Source organism: Pecten maximus, chromosome 12, assembly GCF_902652985.1.
Source record: "Pecten maximus chromosome 12, xPecMax1.1, whole genome shotgun sequence".
In the NCBI taxonomy this organism is placed as follows: domain Eukaryota; kingdom Metazoa; phylum Mollusca; class Bivalvia; order Pectinida; family Pectinidae; genus Pecten; species Pecten maximus.
This window is the reverse complement of record NC_047026.1, coordinates 1,071,433-1,092,508: the sequence shown is the minus strand read 5'-3', so window position 1 is coordinate 1,092,508 and position 21,076 is coordinate 1,071,433. Positions and strand designations below refer to the sequence as shown.

The window sequence follows — 21,076 nt, the reverse complement described above, 5'->3', positions numbered from 1 at the left end:
AAAAATATATGTAATCTCAAAACTGGCATTTAAACCTGCATACAATGTATTTTTAAAGATTTACAAAAAGTGATTCTGTCACCAAATTTGGTTTCAGAACAGCAGCAGGAATTCTGACAAGTATTCTATGTATATTATGTTATAGTGATGCTGTAAAACTTCGCAATAAATTGGTGTTGAGTGACAACTTTATTATCTACCTCCTTCCAAGATGGGCACTTACGTGTCAGCATATTCCCGGGGTAATGTGTCACACCTTACGACAGCAGGCAGACTAGATTCCGTTTTCCACGCTGGTAAAACCTAAGTTATGGGCAAAACATGAAATAGCATTATTCATTATATCCTAGCACGGCACATTTTACCCACATTTATGACGTAAAATGTCAATAACTGGGAGTAAAAATGTGTCTTTTAAACAATTTATGATGAACGTAACAAAACAGCATTAAGGGACTAGATCAATATGTTCTATTATTAATACCAACTCACCATAGTTATTCTAAGCTAAGCCCACACCAAAAAACACACCATCGCCAATAACTCACCGTAGCCAATAACCTTAACTTACTATCGCCAATAACCTGACCATCGCAAATAACCTTACTATCGCCAATAACCTCACCAAAGCCAATAACATCACCCACACCAATAACATCACCCACACCAATAACATCACCCACACCAATAACCTTACTCACACCAATAACATCACCCACACCAATAACATCACCCACACCAATAACATCACCCACACCAATAACATCACCCTCACCAATAACATCACCCACACCCACAACATCACCCACACCCACAACATCATCCACACCAATAACATCACTCACACCAATAACATCACCCTCACCAATAACATCACCCACACCCACAACATCACCCACACCAATAACATCACCCACACCCACAACATCACCCACACCAATAACATCACCCACACCAATAACATCACTCACACCAATAACATCACCCACACCAATAACATCACCCACACCAATAACATCACCCACACCAATAACATCACTCACACCAATAACACCACCCACACCAATAACGTCACTCACACCAATAACGTCACTCACACCAATAACCTCACCCTCACCAATAACATCACCCACACCAATAACATCACCCACACCAATAACACCACCCACACCAATAACATCACCCACACCAATAACATCACTCACACCAATAACATCACCCACACCAATAACATCACCCACACCAATAACATCACCCACACCAATAACGTCACTCACACCAATAACGTCACCCACACCAATAACATCACCCACACCAATAACATCACTCACACCAATAACATCACACACACCAATAACATCACCCACACCAATAACATCACTCACACCAATAACACCACCCTCACCAATAACATCACCCTGCACCAATAACATCACCCACACCCAAAACAGCACGCACACCAAGAACAGCACCCACACCCACAACAGCACCCACAACAAGAACAGCACGCACACCAATAACAGGCACCCGCACCAAGAACACCACCCACACCAAGAACAGCACCCACACCAAGAACAGCACCCACACCAAGAACAGCACGCACACCAAGAACAGCACCCACACCCACAACAGCACGCACACCAAGAACAGCACCCACACCAAGAACAGCACCCACACCAAGAACTACCACCCACACCAAGAACAGCACGCACACCAAGAACAGCACGCACACCAAGAACAGCACCCACACAAAGAAGAGCACCCACACCAAGAACAGCACACACACCAAGAACAGCCCCAGACCAAGAACAGCACCCACACGCACAACAGCACCCACACCAAGAACAGCACCCACACCAAGAACAGCACCCACACCAAGAACACCACCCACACCAAGAACAGCACGCACACCAAGAACAGCAACCCACACCAAGAACAGCACGCACACCAAGACAGCACCCACACCAAGAACAGCACCCACACCAAGAACAGCACGCACCACCAAGAACAGCACGCACACCAAAACACCACCCACACCAAGAACAGCACCCACACCAAGAACATGCACCCCACAACAAGAACACCACCCACACCAAGAACAGCAACCCCACACCCACACCAAGAACAGTCACCCACACCAAGAACAGCACCCACACCCACACCAAGAAAGCACCCCACCAAGAACAGCACGCACACACCAAGAACAGCACCCACACCAATAACAGCACCCACACCAAGAACGGCACGCAGACGCACACCAAGACACAGCACCCACACCAAGAAACAGCACCCACAACAACAACAACACCCACACCAACAACATCACCCACACCCACACCAATAACATCACCCACACCAATAACATCACCCACACCCACACCAATAACATCACCCACACCAATAACATCACTCACACCAATAACATCACCCACACCAATAACATCACCCACACCAAGAACGGCATCGCAGACGCACACCAATAACATCACCCACACCAATAACATCACTCACACCAATAACATCACCCACACCAATAACATCACCCACACCAATAACATCACCCACACCAATAACATCACCCACACCAATAACATCACCCACACCCACAACATCACCCACACCCACAACATCACCCACACCAATAACATCACTCACACCAATAACATCACCCACACCAATAACATCACTCCGTCCCACCAATAACATCACCACACCAATAACACCACCCACACCAATAACATCACCCACACCAATAACATCACCCACACCAATAACACCACCCACACCAATAACCTCACCCACAACAATAACATCACTCACTAATTCTAGGCAAAATTTTATGTTTTCGCCTCTAGCTTGGATAATTACAGGATACATATGGTTAACTCACACTTAAGTTTAGACACAGCATGGCAAAGCCAAGTGTCACTATACAAATGTTTTTAAGCATAAAGAAAAAAGTAGTGCCTTTATCTACAGCTAAGTCCCTGTCGGTAAATAACGAAGCTTCTTCTTTATTTTTGTAAAATAATCAATTTTAAAATAATGCAACAGTGGAGAGTATAAGGTCACCTTACCAGTCCTGGGTAGCAGGAATTTACCTTTAGCCTGGTGGTACAATGTCTATTCCATCCTTTTATAATAAGCTAAAATAGTTCACCAGAATGCCCTCCTCAAAGTAAACTTTAATACATAACAAATGAAGCTAGGTCCAGTTAATTATGGAGAATAAAATGTATCACTAATAACAGTGTTAAAAGTTTACCTCTGAGTACATATATTTGTAGGCCTTTGTCTTTGGTGTGAGGCTCAGATAAATATGGTTGCTCTCCGAAATCAAGAATGTTGGTAGGTTGGACTTTGCCGTTTCCTTGACGACCAGGTATAGTACAGCTAAAACACTACCAGTCCCCTAAAAAATAAATAAATCTATAAGACAAAACATGTACATGTACAAAACTTACAAAGTTTATTTTTTCAATATGATAAATCCTATCACATGATTTAGTCTGAAAAAGGTAAATCTTAGTATCCCCCGGCTGTCAATCCAAACTAGAAATGGATTGTGTATTGTGAAACACAGGATATATGCATATAATGACAAAATCATTCTCATCAATGAAATTTAAAAAAATCTCAATTAAAGTGTCTAAACCTACTCTTCGTCTTCAAACCTACCCAAAGTCTCTAAACCTACTCCTAGACTATAAATCTACTCCTAGTCTCTAAACCTACTCTTCGTCTCCAAACCTACTCCTAGTCTCTAGACCTACTCCTAGTCTCTAAACCTACTCCTAGTCTCTAAACTAACTCCTAGTCTATAAACCTACTCCTAGTCTCTAAACTAACTCCTAGTCTATAAATCTACTCCTAGTCTCTAAACCTACTCTTCGTCTCCAAACCTACTCCTAGTCTCTAGACCTACTCCTAGTCTCTAAACCTACTCCTAGTCTCTAAACTAACTCCTAGTCGCTAAACCTACTCCTAGTCTCTAAACTATTCCTGGGTTCTCAAAACTGAGGACAGTTTGGAGAAAATAGGAAGATGGATGGAGACAGAGGGGAATAAGGAGGTCGATGGAGGACAATAGGAAGATATGGGGGGAAAGCGGGAGGACAATAGGAAGTAATGAGGGACGAGGGGAAACAATAGGAAGAAAAATGGAAGGACAGATGGGAGGACAAATAGGAAGACAGATGGAAGGACAGATGGGAAGACAAATAAGAAGACAGATGGAAGGACAGACGGGAGGACAAATAGGAAGATGGATGGGAGGACAGATGGGAGGATGAATAGGAAGATGGATGGGAGGACAGACGGGAGGACGAATAGGAAGATGGATGGGAGGACGGACGGGAGGACAAATAGGAAGACAGATGGAAGGACAGATGGGAAGACAAATAGGAAGATGGATGGAAGGACAGATGGGAGGATAAATAGGAAGACAGATGGAAGGACAGATGTGAGGACAAATAAGAAGACAGATGGAAGGACAGATGTGAGGACAAATAGGAAGATGGATGGGAGGACAGACGAGAGGATGAATAGGAAGATGGATGGGAGGACGGACGGGAGGGCAAAAAACTATAGCCCCGCCTGATCCTAACTCTTTACAGCTAGTGTACAACGATGTATGGCTATGAGATTTTTTAAACACCAGTAGATAATTCTACTGAAGGTTTTACATCCTTGATAACATGTACCGACATCACACAACAAAAGCTTACATGCTGTCTGTTGTTGAACTGGACTTGAAGGAAGACACTAAATGTCAATGTCTTTTCTGGGAATGTCTCTAGTTTTATACAAATGATGGAAACATTTGTCACAGCTGTCACACTCAATGAGATTTCCAGGCTATTTACAGCCCCTCCCACGGGTGACAACTAGCCCTTATTTACAACTTCTCTCCAGTATAACGACCAGCTCTCATTTAGGATGCTGCCACTTCGTAAACATTCTCTCCTTGTTTCAACATTTCCCAAACCAGCTTAATGCCGTGTTCCCAGAGGTAAAATTCACATTAATTGATTCTAATTAAATTGGAAGGGATTAATGACGTTTAGTGTAATGAAGTGCCCTGTGAGAATTGTTTCTCATTTTTTTTTATCAATTCCTCTTCCATTTTTAACTAAAGGATTTCCTATTTATTAATTGCTTCCGTCTTTCAAACCAACTTCTAATTGATAATGAATATCCTGTTTTCTTCTTAAACAAAAATAATACTAATCAAATTCATGATAATATTTTTTCACTTGATTTTTATTAATTGAATTCTTAACTTTAGATTCGACATAATGTAATTTGTGAATAATATTCAAAATGAAATATTTTTCAAACTATTAATTCTCTAGGGAGAAAATTCAGGAACTCCAGAAGGGAAAATCATGAAAATCTAAACACTGAGATTTTAGATTTTGAAGATCAAGAGATATACATACAGTTCAATTCATTTCTGTCAGTTTTACAACTTATTACATAACTGGTGCAACTATTGATAAGAATTTCAAAATGGCGTGCAGAGTGACAGAAGACCTCAGACCTTACCGTCAGTTAGGAACCTCAAATGATCAAACAAAAGACACACTATTGACTAGCACCTTTATAACGGACACCACAGATAACTGTTTACCACGACCCTCTGGGGGATGATACAGCACAATTCTACAAGTTTAGTACCAATCGCGTGTGAGGAATCAGATACACAACCAACAACACACCTCCAGATCAGGCTCTGGAGGCTCTCACACATTTCATCTCTTAAATCAAATCACTCGTTCTCCTGGAGTACCAAGGGAATCATCATTCAAATGAAACTAAATTACAACATGCAGGTAAAGACATGAGCAAAATACTATTGTAAAGGTAGGATTCTATCAGAACAAGGGTACACAGATAGTGTATGAGTACACGCTACCTATCTCAATCAAACAAAAGGCAAAATGAGCCTGTATCACTCCCGATATTCATTTTGTACTGTGGTCATTGCCACATATCTATTATGGCAATAAGGAAATCTAACAATGAGTTATTAGGCCATCTAACATTGAGTTTTTAGGCCATCTAACATTGAGTTATTAGGCCATATAACACTGAGTTATTAGGCCATCTAACAATGAGTTATTAGGCCATCTAACATTGAGTTAATAAGCCAATGAACATTGAGTTATTAGGCCATCTAATAATGAGTTATTACACCAACTAACACTGAGTTATTAGGCCATCTAACATTGAGTTATTAGGCCATCTAACATTGAGTTATCAGGCCATCTAATACTGAGTTATTACACCAACTAACATTAAGTAATTAGGCCATCTTACAATGAGTTATTAGGCCATCTAACACTGAGTTAATAAGCCAATGAACATTGAGTTATTAGGCCATCTAATAATGAGTTATTACACCAACTAACACTGAGTTATTAGGCCATCTAACATTGAGTTATTAGGCCATCTAACATTGAGTTATTAGGCCATCTAATAATGAGTTATTAGGCCATCTAATAATGAGTTATTACACCAACTAACACTGAGTTATTAGGCCATCTAACATTGAGTTATTAGGCCATCTAACATTGAGTTATTAGGCCATCTAATAATGAGTTATTAGGCCATCTAATAATGAGTTATTACACCAACTAACACTGAGTTATTAGGCCATCTAACATTGAGTTATTAGGCCATCTAACATTGAGTTATTAGGCCATCTAATAATGAGTTATTAGGCCATCTAATAATGAGTTATTAGGCCATCTAACATTGAGTTTTTAGGCCATCTAACATTGAGTTATTAGGCCATATAACAATGACTTATTAGGCCATCTAACATTGAGTTATTAGGCCATCTAACAATGAGTTATTATGCCATCTAACATTGAGTTATTAGGCCATCTAACATTGAGTTATTAGGCCATCTATCATTGAGTTATTAGACCATCTAACAATAAGTTATTAGGCCATCTAACAATGAGTTATTTGGCCATCTTACAATGTGTTATTAGAACATCTAACAATGAATTATTAGGCCATCTAACATTGAGTTATTAGGCCATCTAACATTGAGTTATTAGGCCATCTGACATTGAGTTATCAGGCCATCTAATAATGAGTTATTATGCCATTTAACATTGAGTTATTAGGCCATCTAACATTGAGTTATTAGGCCATCTAACATTGAGTTATTATGCCATCTGACATTGAGTTATCAGGCCATCTAATAATGAGTTATTATGCCATTTAACATTGAGTTATTAGGCCATCTAACATTGAGTTATTAGGCCATCTAACACTGAGTTATTAGGCCATCTAACACTGAGTTATTAGGCCATCTAACAGAGTTATTAGGCCATCTAACACAGAGTTATTAGGACATCTAACACTGAGTTATTAGGCCATCTAACATTGAGTTATTAGGCCATCTAACATTGAGTTATTAGGCCATCTAACACAGAGTTATAAGGCCATCTAACATTGAGTTATTAGGCCATCTAACACAGAGTTATTAGGCCATCTAACATTGAGTTATTAGGCCATCTAACATTGAGTTATTAGGCCATCTAACACAGAGTTATAAGGCCATCTAACATTGAGTTATTAGGCCATCTAACATTGAGTTATTAGGCCATCTAATACAGAGTTATTAGGCCATCTAACACTGAGTTATTAGGCCATATAACAATGAGTTATTAGGCCATCTAACATTGAGTGATTAGGCCATCTAATAATGAGTTATTAGGCCATCTAACATTGAGTTATTAGGCCATCTAACATTGAGTTATTAGGCAATCTAATACTGAGTTATTAGGCCATCTAATACTGAGTTATTAGGCCATCTAACACTGAGTTATTATGCCATCTAACACTGAGTTATTAGGCCATCTAACACAGAGTTATTAGGCCATCTAACATTGAGTTATTAGGCCATCTAACAATGAGTTATTAGGCCATCTAACACTGAGTTATTATACCATCTAACAATGATTTATTAGGCCATCTAACATTGAGTTATTAGGCCATCTAACAATGAGTTATTAGGCCATCTAACACTGAGTTATTAGGCCATCTAACATTGAGTTATTAGGCCATCTAATACTGAGTTATTAGGCCATCTAACATTGAGTTATTAGGCCATCTAACACTGAGTTATTAGGCCATCTAACATTGAGTTATTAGGCCATCTAACATTGAGTTATTAGGCCATCTAACAATGAGTTATTTGGCCATCTTACAATGTGTTATTAGGCCATCTAATAATGAGTTATTAGGCCATCTAATACTGAGTTATTAGGCCATCTAACACTGAGTTATTAGGCCATCTAATACTGAGTTATTAGGCCATCTAACATTGAGTTATTAGGCCATCTAATACTGAGTTATTAGGCCATCTAACATTGAGTTATTAGGCCATCTAATACTGAGTTATTAGGCCATCTAACATTGAGTTATTAGGCCATCTAACACTGAGTTATTAGGCCATCTAACATTGAGTTATAAGGCCATCTAACATTGAGTTATTAGGCCATCTAACATTCAGTTATTAGGCCATCTAACATTCAGTTATTAGGCCATCTAACATTGAGTTATTAGGCCATCTAACATTCAGTTATTAGGCCATATAACATTCAGTTACATATTTCTGGACTTGTTTATTTTCCTTTGCGTCCTGAAGATTACAGATGGGGAGTTCATCATAACAGTTCCTTGACTGGCACATAGCCCCAGACATTGTATACAACTATATACCTAGTACATAAATGCTAGAAATTACCATCTGTATGGTAGATCTCTAATTCCTGGATGGACAACATAAAGTAAGTTCTAGGTAAAATTTGACGATTGAATTTTTCCCTGGACGTTTGGAGATTTAAGTACTAGTCTGCCTAAGGATCATGCAGAGAGTGACATGTCATATATTGTTTTTTTCACTATCTATCTATATATATATCACCAAGATGTATTGAAGAAAACACTTTTTATTATAGCAAAATGTGCCCGTTTCCAAGGTAACCATAGAATTCATAGATTGTTCTATGAAAATTTGCATTTAAATACAACAAAAATATATGATTATTTGACATAATTCATATATTTGGGTAATTAATTTGTCAATTGTTGTTTGTGTATGTCTAACTTTGAAAAATTTATAATATTGATTGCAATGAAAGCTTGAACTAGGAACACATGTACAAATTTCAAAGTTCATTTAGGAACACATGCAAAAATTCCTAAGTTCATTTATGAAAAAAAATGAGTTCTTTGAATGAGTTTATCATCCATAGCCAGATCAATGAACAAAAACTATTGATAAATTTAGAAAGAGGACATATCAAATCATAAGAAAACACCAAATCACACATGGGATTGATAAAACAACATCTTTACAGAGAATATGTAATTAATTTTTTATATTTTTCGCAGACTTTTCACTGTTGTTATTTAGCTTGCATGGCCTATAGTGTATACAATGTTAAAACTTTGACGGAATTCTCAATCATCCTTGACAGGCAAATTCAGCAACTCTCTAACCAAAGTCAGTATTACTGTATGTTCCGTTTAGAAGACTATTCGTTAAATGTTCACAACATGTGCTTGTTATAGTTTTATTTTGTATAATAACATGGCTTTATGAATGATTTGTCATTTCTTTGATTTGAATCTATTTTTATTTTAGATATAAACTTTGTTTTAGAGTTCAGATATCAAAGGGAGATAACTCATATTTACTAAGAATGGTTGTTTTATCAGTTTTAAAAATCATATTAAATTTTTCATTTTTTGCTTTTTGTTTTTTTAATAAAATAAGAAAGCAAAGATATTTCTAAATGATTAATCTTAACTGATCACGATATTGATCTGGTTTAAGGAGTAATCTCAATATTGCAAATGGCATTTTAGTTATAAACACATAGTAATTAAAGAAGGGTAATTATTAACAAATATGGTAATAAAAAAAACCCAAATGCACTTAAGTTAAAACATTTCTTTCAATTTCAATCATTTTATTCTTTTATTAAAATAAAACATATTCCATCCTGAGACATATCATCAATCAACATTTTAAGGTTTCACATGATTCTTAGACAGACTGGAACTTAATTGTAATAAAAACAACTTTCAAATTAAAAAGAAGCAAGTGCGTATCACTTTGACATCTGTATGGATTTGAAGTGACCAATAGAGAATTTCTCCAATTATAACTGGGGTTTACACACTTCATCAGAAATCATCACAGTTAATCAGACTAATTGTCGGCTTTGATGACAGAAAGGTGTACCAGTCATTACAGCCGGGATATAGTCGGACGTCTGGCCAGACTAATCATCATCAAGTTAGTCGTCTTACAATCAGGGATAAGGACGGCTAAAAAAGTGTCACATCGCCGATTGAGGTGTCTCCAAGTACTCCACCTCCACTCTTCAGTTCTTTGTTTACAGAAATGCAGCATTAGGTTGAGGTTCAGCCAACATTGCATAATTTGGGTTGGTTTGGTTTTATTTGTTTAATGTCCTATCGGCAGCTAAGGTCATTTAAGGATGGCCTCCCGTAAGTGTGATGATTTTCATTTGAAACAACAGCCTTCATAGCCTGCCATTCATTAAATCATAAACATATCTGTTTATAGGAACATAGCCCTTCACTTAAAGTATAAAGATGATACAGGAAAGTACGTGAATTACAGAATGAATAAATAATTTCAAAATAAATGAATGAATGGATGAAAAATGAATGGATGAATAATGAATGAATGGATGAATGAATGATTGGTACATTGTACTATATTGTATGTTGAATGAGAGCCCTCTTACATGAGGACCTATTTGTTCGGACACTGATCCCAGGGTCCCAACCTTGGCAGTGGTCTACATGCATAAATGTCTGGGAAATAAAAGTATTTTGTACCCTAAAAAAAAAAAAAAAAAAGATACAGGAAAGTAAAGTGTACAGGAAAGTAAAGTGTACAGGAGAGTAAAGTATACGGGAGGGTAAAGTGTGGGTAAAGTGTGGATACAGGAGGGCAAAGTGTACAGGAGGGTAAAGTGTACAGGAGGGTAAAGTGTACAGGGAGGTAAAGTGTACAGGAGGGTAAAGTGTACAGGAGGGTAAAGTGTACAGGAGGGTAAAGTGTACAGGGAGGTAAAGTGTACAGGAGGGTAAAATGTACAGGAGGGGTAAAGTGTACAGGAGGTGAAGTGTGGATACAGGAGAGTAAAGTGTACAGGAGGGTTAAGTGACAGGAGGGTAAAGTGTACAGGAGAGTAAAGTGTACAGGAGGGTAAAGTGTACAGGAGGGTAAAGTGTGGATACAGGAGAGTAAAGTGTACAGGAGGGTAAAGTGTACAGGAGGGTAAAGTGTACAGGGAGGTAAAGTGTACAGGAGGCTAAATTGTACAGGAGGGTAAAGTGTACAGGGAGGTAAAGTGTACAGGAGGGTAAAGTGTACAGGAGGGGTAAAGTGTACAGGAGAGTAAAATGTACAGGAGGGTAAAGTGTACAGGAGGGTAAAGTGTACAGGAGGGTTAAGTGTACAGGAGGGTAAAGTGTACAGGAGGGTAAAGTGTACAGGAGGGTAAAGTGTACGGGAGGGTAAAGTGTACAGGAGGGTAAAGTGTACAGGGAGGTAAAGTGTACAGGAGGGTAAAGTGTACGGGAGGCTAAAATGTACAGGAGGGTAAAGTGTACAGGGAGGTAAAGTGTACAGGAGGGTAAAGTGTACAGGAGGGTAAAGTGTACAGGAGGGTAAAGTGTACAGGAGTGTTAGTGTACAGGAGGGTTAAGTGTACAGAAGGATCATGATAAGGAAGCAAGTAAGACAAAGAAAGCAGCAGAATTAATATGTGCAGAAATCAGGAAGACATGAAAAACAGATGGATAAAGAAACTTGGTTAAGATACATACCCCATCATAGAAATTTATTGACTGTAGATTTCTGTTGTCTAGGAGAGAAACAGCACCGGACTGAGGATGGTAGATGATCAGGGCCTGTTCGTATACATACAGCTGGACTGAAAAAAACATAAACCTACAGCTACAGATCTATGATCTAGTAAGTGTATATCAGAGATCTATGATCTAGTAAGTGTATATCAGGGATCTGTGATCTAGTAAGTGTATATCAGAGATCTATGATCTAGTAAGTGTATATCAGAGATCTGTGATCTAGTAAGTGTATAGATCTATGATCTAGTAAGTGTATAGATCTGTGATCTAGTAAGTGTATATCAGAGATCTATGATCTAGTAAGTGTATATCAGAGATCTATGATCTAGTAAGTGTATATCAGGGATCTGTGATCTAGTAAGTGTATATCAGAGATCTGTAATCTAGTAAGTGTATATCAGGGATCTGTGATCTAGTAAGTGTATATCAGATCTATGATCTAGTAAGTGTATATCAGAGATCTATGATCTAGTAAGTGTATATCAGAGATCTGTAATCTAGTAAGTGTATAGATCTGTGATCTAGTAAGTGTATATCAGGGATCTGTGATCTAGTAAGTGTATATCAGAGATCTATGATCTAGTAAGTGTATATCAGAGATCTGTAATCTAGTAAGTGTATATCAGGGATCTGTGATCTAGTAAGTGTATATCAGAGATCTATGATCTAGTAAGTGTATATCAGAGATCTATGATCTAGTAAGTGTATATCAGAGATCTATGATCTAGTAAGTGTATATCAGGGATCTGTGATCTAGTAAGTGTATAGATCTATGATCTAGTAAGTATATATCAGAGATCTATGATCTCGTAAGTGTATAGATCTATGATCTAGTAAGTGTATATCAGAGATCTATGATCTAGTAAGTGTATATCAGAGATCTACGATCTAGTAAGTGTATATCAGAGATCTACGATCTAGTAAGTGTATATCAGGGATCTGTGATCTAGTAAGTGTATATCAGATCTATGATCTAGTAAGTGTATATCAGAGATCTGTAATCTAGTAAGTGTATATCAGGGATCTGTGATCTAGTAAGTGTATATCAGATCTATGATCTAGTAAGTGTATATCAGAGATCTATGATCTAGTAAGTGTATATCAGAGATCTGTAATCTAGTAAGTGTATAGATCTGTGATCTAGTAAGTGTATATCAGGGATCTGTGATCTAGTAAGTGTATATCAGAGATCTATGATCTAGTAAGTGTATATCAGAGATCTGTAATCTAGTAAGTGTATATCAGGGATCTGTGATCTAGTAAGTGTATATCAGAGATCTATGATCTAGTAAGTGTATATCAGAGATCTATGATCTAGTAAGTGTATATCAGGGATCTGTGATCTAGTAAGTGTATATCAGGGATCTATGATCTAGTAAGTGTATATCAGAGATCTATGATCTAGTAAGTGTATATCAGAGATCTATGATCTAGTAAGTGTATAGATCTATGATCTAGTAAGTGTATATCAGGGATCTATGATCTAGTAAGTGTATATCAGAGATCTGTGATCTAGTAAGTGTATAGATCTATGATCTAGTAAGTGTATATCAGGGATCTATGATCTAGTAAGTGTATATCAGAGATCTGTGATCTAGTAAGTGTATATCAGAGATCTGTGATCTAGTAAGTGTATATCAGAGATCTATGATCTAGTAAGTGTATATCAGAGATCTATGATCTAGTAAGTGTATATCAGGAATCTGTGATCTAGTAAGTGTATATCAGAGATCTATGATCTAGTAAGTGTATAGATCTATGATCTAGTAAGTGTATATCAGAGATCTATGATCTAGTAAGTGTTTATCAGATATCTGTGATCTAGTAAGTGTATAGATCTATGATCTAGTAAGTGTATATCAGAGATCTGTGATCTAGTAAGTGTATATCAGAGATCTATGATCTAGTAAGTGTATATCAGAGATCTGTGATCTAGTAAGTGTATAGATCTATGATCTAGTAAGTGTATAGATCTATGATCTAGTAAGTGTATATCAGAGATCTATGATCTAGTAAGTGTATATCAGAGATCTATGATCTAGTAAGTGTATAGATCTATGATCTAGTAAGTGTATATCAGAGATCTATGATCTAGTAAGTGTATATCAGAGATCTATGATCTAGTAAGTGTATATCAGAGATCTGTGATCTAGTAAGTGTATAGATCTATGATCTAGTAAGTGTATAGATCTATGATCTAGTAAGTGTATAGATCTATGATCTAGTAAGTGTATATCAGGGATCTGTGATCTAGTAAGTGTATATCAGAGATCTATGATCTAGTAAGTGTATATCAGAGATCTATGATCTAGTAAGTGTATATAGATCTATGATCTAGTAAGTGTATATCAGAGATCTATGATCTAGTAAGTGTATATCAGGGATCTGTGATCTAGTAAGTGTATATCAGATATCTGTGATCTAGTAAGTGTATATCAGAGATCTATGATCTAGTAAGTGTATATCAGAGATCTGTGATCTAGTAAGTGTATATCAGAGATCTATGATCTAGTAAGTGTATAGATCTATGATCTAGTAAGTGTATATCAGAGATCTATGATCTAGTAAGTGTATATCAGAGATCTATGATCTAGTAAGTGTATAGATCTATGATCTAGTAAGTGTATATCAGAGATCTATGATCTAGTAAGTGTATATCAGAGATCTATGATCTAGTAAGTGTATATCAGAGATCTATGATCTAGTAAGTGTATATCAGAGATCTGTAATCTAGTAAGTGTATATCAGGGATCTGTGATCTAGTAAGTGTATATCAGAGATCTATGATCTAGTAAGTGTATATCAGAGATCTATGATCTAGTAAGTGTATATCAGAGATCTATGATCTAGTAAGTGTATATCAGAGATCTGTGATCTAGTAAGTGTATATCAGAGATCTATGATCTAGTAAGTGTATATCAGAGATCTATGATCTAGTAAGTGTATATCAGGGATCTGTGATCTAGTAAGTGTATAGATCTATGATCTAGTAAGTATATATCAGAGATCTATGATCTCGTAAGTGTATATCAGAGATCTATGATCTAGTAAGTGTATATCAGAGATCTATGATCTAGTAAGTGTATATCAGGGATCTGTGATCTAGTAAGTGTATATCAGATCTATGATCTAGTAAGTGTATATCAGAGATCTGTAATCTAGTAAGTGTATATCAGGGATCTGTGATCTAGTAAGTGTATATCAGATCTATGATCTAGTAAGTGTATATCAGAGATCTATGATCTAGTAAGTGTATATCAGGGATCTATGATCTAGTAAGTGTATATCAGAGATCTATGATCTAGTAAGTGTATATCAGAGATCTGTGATCTAGTAAGTGTATAGATCTATGATCTAGTAAGTATATATCAGAGATCTATGATCTAGTAAGTGTATATCAGAGATCTGTGATCTAGTAAGTGTATAGATCTATGATCTAGTAAGTGTATATCAGAGATCTGTGATCTAGTAAGTGTATATCAGAGATCTGTGATCTAGTAAGTGTATAGATCTATGATCTAGTAAGTGTATATCAGAGATCTATGATCTAGTAAGTGTATATCAGAGATCTATGATCTAGTAAGTGTATATCAGAGATCTGTGATCTAGTAAGTGTATAGATCTATGATCTAGTAAGTGTATAGATCTATGATCTAGTAAGTGTATAGATCTATGATCTAGTAAGTGTATAGATCTATGATCTAGTAAGTGTATATCAGGGATCTGTGATCTAGTAAGTGTATATCAGAGATCTATGATCTAGTAAGTGTATATCAGAGATCTATGATCTAGTAAGTGTATATAGATCTATGATCTAGTAAGTGTATATCAGAGATCTATGATCTAGTAAGTGTATATCAGGGATCTGTGATCTAGTAAGTGTATATCAGATATCTGTGATCTAGTAAGTGTATATCAGAGATCTATGATCTAGTAAGTGTATATCAGGAATCTGTGATCTAGTAAGTGTATATCAGAGATCTATGATCTAGTAAGTGTATAGATCTATGATCTAGTAAGTGTATATCAGAGATCTATGATCTAGTAAGTGTATATCAGAGATCTATGATCTAGTAAGTGTATAGATCTATGATCTAGTAAGTGTATATCAGAGATCTATGAGCTAGTAAGTGTATATCAGAGATCTATGATCTAGTAAGTGTATATCAGGGATCTGTGATCTAGTAAGTGTATAGATCTATGATCTAGTAAGTGTATAGATCTATGATCTAGTAAGTGTATATCAGATATCAGTGATCTAGTTAGTGTATAGATCTATGATCTAGTAAGTGTATATCAGGGATCTATGATCTAGTAAGTGTATATCAGAGATCTATGATCTAGTAAGTGTATATCAGAGATCTATGATCTAGTAAGTGTATATCAGATATCTGTGATCTAGTAAGTGTATATCAGAGATCTGTGATCTAGTAAGTGTATATCAGAGATCTGTGATCTAGTAAGTGTATATCAGATATCTGTGATCTAGTAAGTGTATAGATCTGTGATCTAGTAAGTGTATATCAGATATCTGTGATCTAGTAAGTGTATAGATCTGTGATCTAGTAAGTGTATATCAGAGATTTATGATCTAGTAAGTGTATAGATCTACGATCTAGTAAGTGTATAGATCTATGATCTAGTAAGTGTATATCAGAGATCTGTGATCTAGTAAGTGTATATCAGAGATCTATGATCTAGTAAGTGTATAGATCTATGATCTTGTAAGTGTATATCAGGGATCTATGATCTAGTAAGTGTATAGATCTATGATCTTGTAAGTGTATATCAGAGATCTATGATCTAGTAAGTGTATATCAGAGATCTATGATCTAGTAAGTGTATATCAGAGATCTCTAATATCTAGTAAGTGTATATCTTGTATTGATAGAAGATGGAATATAATCTGTACCTTCTACAGGGAATCTACAGAGGCTCCGTGCTGTACCAGCGGAGACGGTTTCTCCTGCCATCAACACTTTGCCACAGACGTCACTGAGACCGCGGTTCATTTTGTCCTGTATAGCTTGTAAGGAACTGTTTCTCCCACCACTCAGCTGTTCAACAAACAAAACAAACATTGTCTAAATGATGATACATGAGAGAAACATAGAATCTTTAATTATTGTTCCTAACATGAATCTAAACGTTTCACTTATTTTATTTTTAAAATATTATTATTTTTTTCCTTTCAGCATAAAGATGTTGATCAATGCTTTCTATGTATCAATTACCACCATCAATAACGAGAAATTCTATACAGATGGTTTAAAATTAATTTCATTTTTAATGTATTCAATTTACATTTAATTGTGAAATAACCAGCTTCAAATTAAAAATACATATCAATATTGTTATATAATGAGATTGGCAAAACAGAATCATAACTCAATCACGTACATGCCATGCTTGGAATCGTGGGAAATTAGCGGTGAGGATCAATATCTCACTATTCAAATACTGTGTCCCATCTGAAACAAAACACACAAAAAAACTGTCAAAAAGCCGAATACTGTTACACATCATGCCCAACATGAGTTTGTGAATTCCCAAACCTACGCAGCTGGTGAAATGAAATTATTTGTCTGAGGCAGAAAATTACTGAAATCAAATTGAGCAGTTGTGAATTTGAATATTGGTGTGTTTGGTGGTGGGGATAATGCTACCTGTATTTGTCCGTAATCTAATTGACCTTTGAAGACGGTGTTATGAGACACAACGTCAGGCCAGTCTCTCTCTACCACATACTGGCAGAGGGCCCAGTATCTATCGCCTCAAATTATACTCCAATGTGCAGACAGAAAATTTTATTGTGAAGGCACTCCAAACTTTGTCATTATCACAAATTAGGCCATGAAAGTACAAGTTTACTGGTGATCTGGGCAATGTCACATGTGGATGTTGTCATTGAAGTTTTAAAAAAATTTCACAATGCAGAATAATTTTTTCATTTTTGCTGAAATTTTTCACAGTAAATTTTTACTGTAATGTTTCACTGTAATTTTCTAATTTAATTTTTCACTAGGTCTTTACTGTATTTTTTTACTGTAATTTTTTTTTCTGTAAATTTACTGTAATGCTTAACTGTTTTGCTTTACCTTATCTTTTTACTGTAACTTGCTACTTTGCTTTAGAATAATCAACTATTCCACTTAGAAATACTATATCTTGCTAATGAGAATTTTGTAACTACATGAACCATTGCTTAACCAGTTCAAACTGACTAACATTAAAATGTATTAGGAATAGCTGATATGTTACAGAATTTTCAAGATGGTAGTTTGGGTGGCCATCTTGAAGATGGCAGGTACAAGTTTAATTTTATCTAAGACCATCTGTATACCATATATACACAACTAATAAGTAATGGTCTAGATACAATTTTCCATTCAGGAAAAGTAGTGTTAACAAGATTTTCAAGATAGCAACTACTAAGTGGCCATCTTAATGTGGCAGAGAGGCCTTTTAGTGAAGGTCACCAGCAAAATTACTTGGAGTATGATTCCAGCTTTATACCTACCATCTCTCTGGACCCTTATAACAGAGTCCAGGAACACTTCAGAGTAGGCCAGGGAGCCTGCCACCTTGCCAGTATGTGTCACACTGGGTATATCATAAAGGAAGAGCTTGACCGTCTTTATCTTCAGTGACCGCTGTCCATCTTCTACTGGACATGAGCTGTGAACAGAAACCACAAAGATAAGTTATGACAATCAGTACAGATGATAATTGTGCTCGACTGGATCGTAAACCACTCACAACATGTGTTTCATAGGTATATGAAGGTTGATGTCTGGGCATCAAGGATCCACTGATAAACAAGAGGCCCACAGAGCCTGTATCACTCACCTGGATATTTCAGCCTGTATCACTCACCTGGATATTTCAGTCATTATAGCAAAAGTTATTGAACTCAAATGACCTTAACCTTTGACTCAGTGACCTTGATGTTTGGTCAGTTGACTGTTATTTCCCACCAACAAAATATTCATCAGCGAAAAGATACAAAATCTGATCTAATGACCTTGACCTTTGACCTTGATTTTTGACCTCAGTATGTATTTTGTAAAAACATCCTGACCAAATTTCATGTAAATCAGTTGGTCAATACTAAAGTTAACAGCTGGGAACAAAATTTTTAGATGGACAAACAGACAGTTGGACAGACAGACATCTTTTCTACAAAAGAAACATCTAAAATGATTAGCTTAATTTCCCCTATTGGGTCCTATCCCTTGGGGGCCTCAGACTTTCCATCTATAATAATTGATTTCCCTTAACTCAAGGATGGTTCAAAGACCTAATTTGGACAAAATCCTGTCACTGAAACAGAAGGATTTTAAAGAATTTGAAATATTTCCCATATTAAGCCCAGCACTTCAGAATCCTGGGGGTCCAGCTTCATTGGTATATCAGATGGGTTCCCCTTCACCAAATCATTCTTCAGACCAGATATGGACCAAATCCTTTAATTCCTACATAAAAAGGATTTTAAATTTTGCTATATATTTCCTGTATTGGCCTGGGTCCCATCTTTCAGACCCCTAGGGGTCAGCCTATCCAATTCACAATTTTGAATCCCCACCACCTAGGGATATTTTGAATAAAACATTAGTGATATCCAGTGCATAATTCTGGAGAAGTCAATATAGCCAAATTGCTCCCTTTTGGCCCAGCCCCTCAGCCCCCTGGAGGTCAGCCCAACAATTTGTACTTGAATCTTGAATCCCCACTACTTAGGAATGCTTCCAGTCAAATATGAATGATATCCTGTGCACAGTTTTAGAAGGGAAGTTGTTTTAAACGATATAGCCAAATTGCGCCCTTCAGCTCCCCTTCCACGGAGTCTATGTCATTTAGATGCTTGATATGATCAAAGATGGCGTCCACTATACTGGCGTTGAAATGTACACAATGCAGACATATGAATGAATACTGTATAATTACAGCGATTCCATCTATGAATCTTATTTCGGAGATATTTCATTCATACCACTCTGATAATTCTAACTGTTCTAAGACGAATCAATTTCTAATCAGCGCCAGTCTAAATGCAGATGGAACCGACAGGCTGTTTGATGTTGGGTTTGGCTCGTCAGTTTCGGATGTCAATGGCCTTTGGCGTAAAGTTTTGACTATACTGGGAATTTCAAAATTGAATGTACAAAATGGTCTATGCCCCCCTGGTCTTCCTAATCATGGCTTAGTCACTGTAAATATGCAGGGCTTTGTTATTCAAATGTTAATTTCTCAGTGTAACTTTTTAATTTTTTAATTTAACCTAGACATTTAATTCCATCTGAAAATATCAATGATCAATTGACAATTGTATCTAGAAAATCTAGAAGCATTGACCACTACTGATTATTGATGTTTGCCTTTACTGGAAAGGAAACTTTTGATTTAGTAAATTGTTAATTTTCTACTTTCATTGAAACTGTCGCGGCCTTAATCTTAGATTGTAGTTCTGTTATGTTAAATATTATTTTTAGACAGCAGAGTAAAAACGATGTGTTGATAAACTGGCCTTCACTACTATGTTTTTATAAAATTTCCAACATGCATTTGTCATATTGGAAATCCTCAATTAATTAATGTTACTATTTCGTGTACAGCATGATAACAGCTGATGAAAAAAAACTATTCTTTAAGTGATTTTATTACAATTGGAAAAAAAGACAACCGAAGACTATTTTCATATTTCACACAGTGTCAGTAAATTTTTTTGCTGATTTTTCACAAGTTTCTATATCTATAAATAGCTGTGACCTTTCCTTGACCTCAATCCCCGTAGACATCAAATATAAGCCTGAGTTACAGTCAACAGAGAGGCCAATTTATGTTCATTTGTGAGTGAGACATGGCAATGTCACATTTAATCAGAGCAGGTTAAGTTGTATACTGAAGTTTCTTTACTGTAGCTCTCATGGTCTATTTGTCTTTTGTTAATGCATGTATCACGGAAAATACTCCGTACAACTCTTGTATCGGGACGTAATTTCTCTAGGAAACAGCGTCACATGCAAATCCATCAATTTACCAGTTTAACAGGATGTCACACGCCAAATTTGTCCCTTCTTGTCTTTTTTTCTCTCCTTTTCGCGTAATATTTGCCATTCTTCACATTTAAGCTTGACAG

The 21,076-nt window shown here is 36.5% G+C and overlaps 1 protein-coding gene across 1 annotated transcript in view; it reads right to left on the bottom strand.

Annotated features, from left to right (window-relative positions):
- The window catches only part of LOC117339225 (uncharacterized protein C20orf194 homolog), a 153,070-nt gene that overhangs the window by 20,422 nt on the left and 111,572 nt on the right, over nucleotides 1-21,076 (bottom strand). Inside the window, exons 15-20 of the mRNA XM_033900699.1 lie at nucleotides 18,458-18,615; nucleotides 17,338-17,408; nucleotides 16,850-16,994; nucleotides 11,896-12,002; nucleotides 3,266-3,412; nucleotides 224-303 (exon numbers count right to left, since the gene is read on the bottom strand). Coding sequence (XP_033756590.1) covers nucleotides 224-303; nucleotides 3,266-3,412; nucleotides 11,896-12,002; nucleotides 16,850-16,994; nucleotides 17,338-17,408; nucleotides 18,458-18,615 — 708 coding nt within the window. The remainder of the gene's footprint in view (nucleotides 1-223; nucleotides 304-3,265; nucleotides 3,413-11,895; nucleotides 12,003-16,849; nucleotides 16,995-17,337; nucleotides 17,409-18,457; nucleotides 18,616-21,076) is intronic.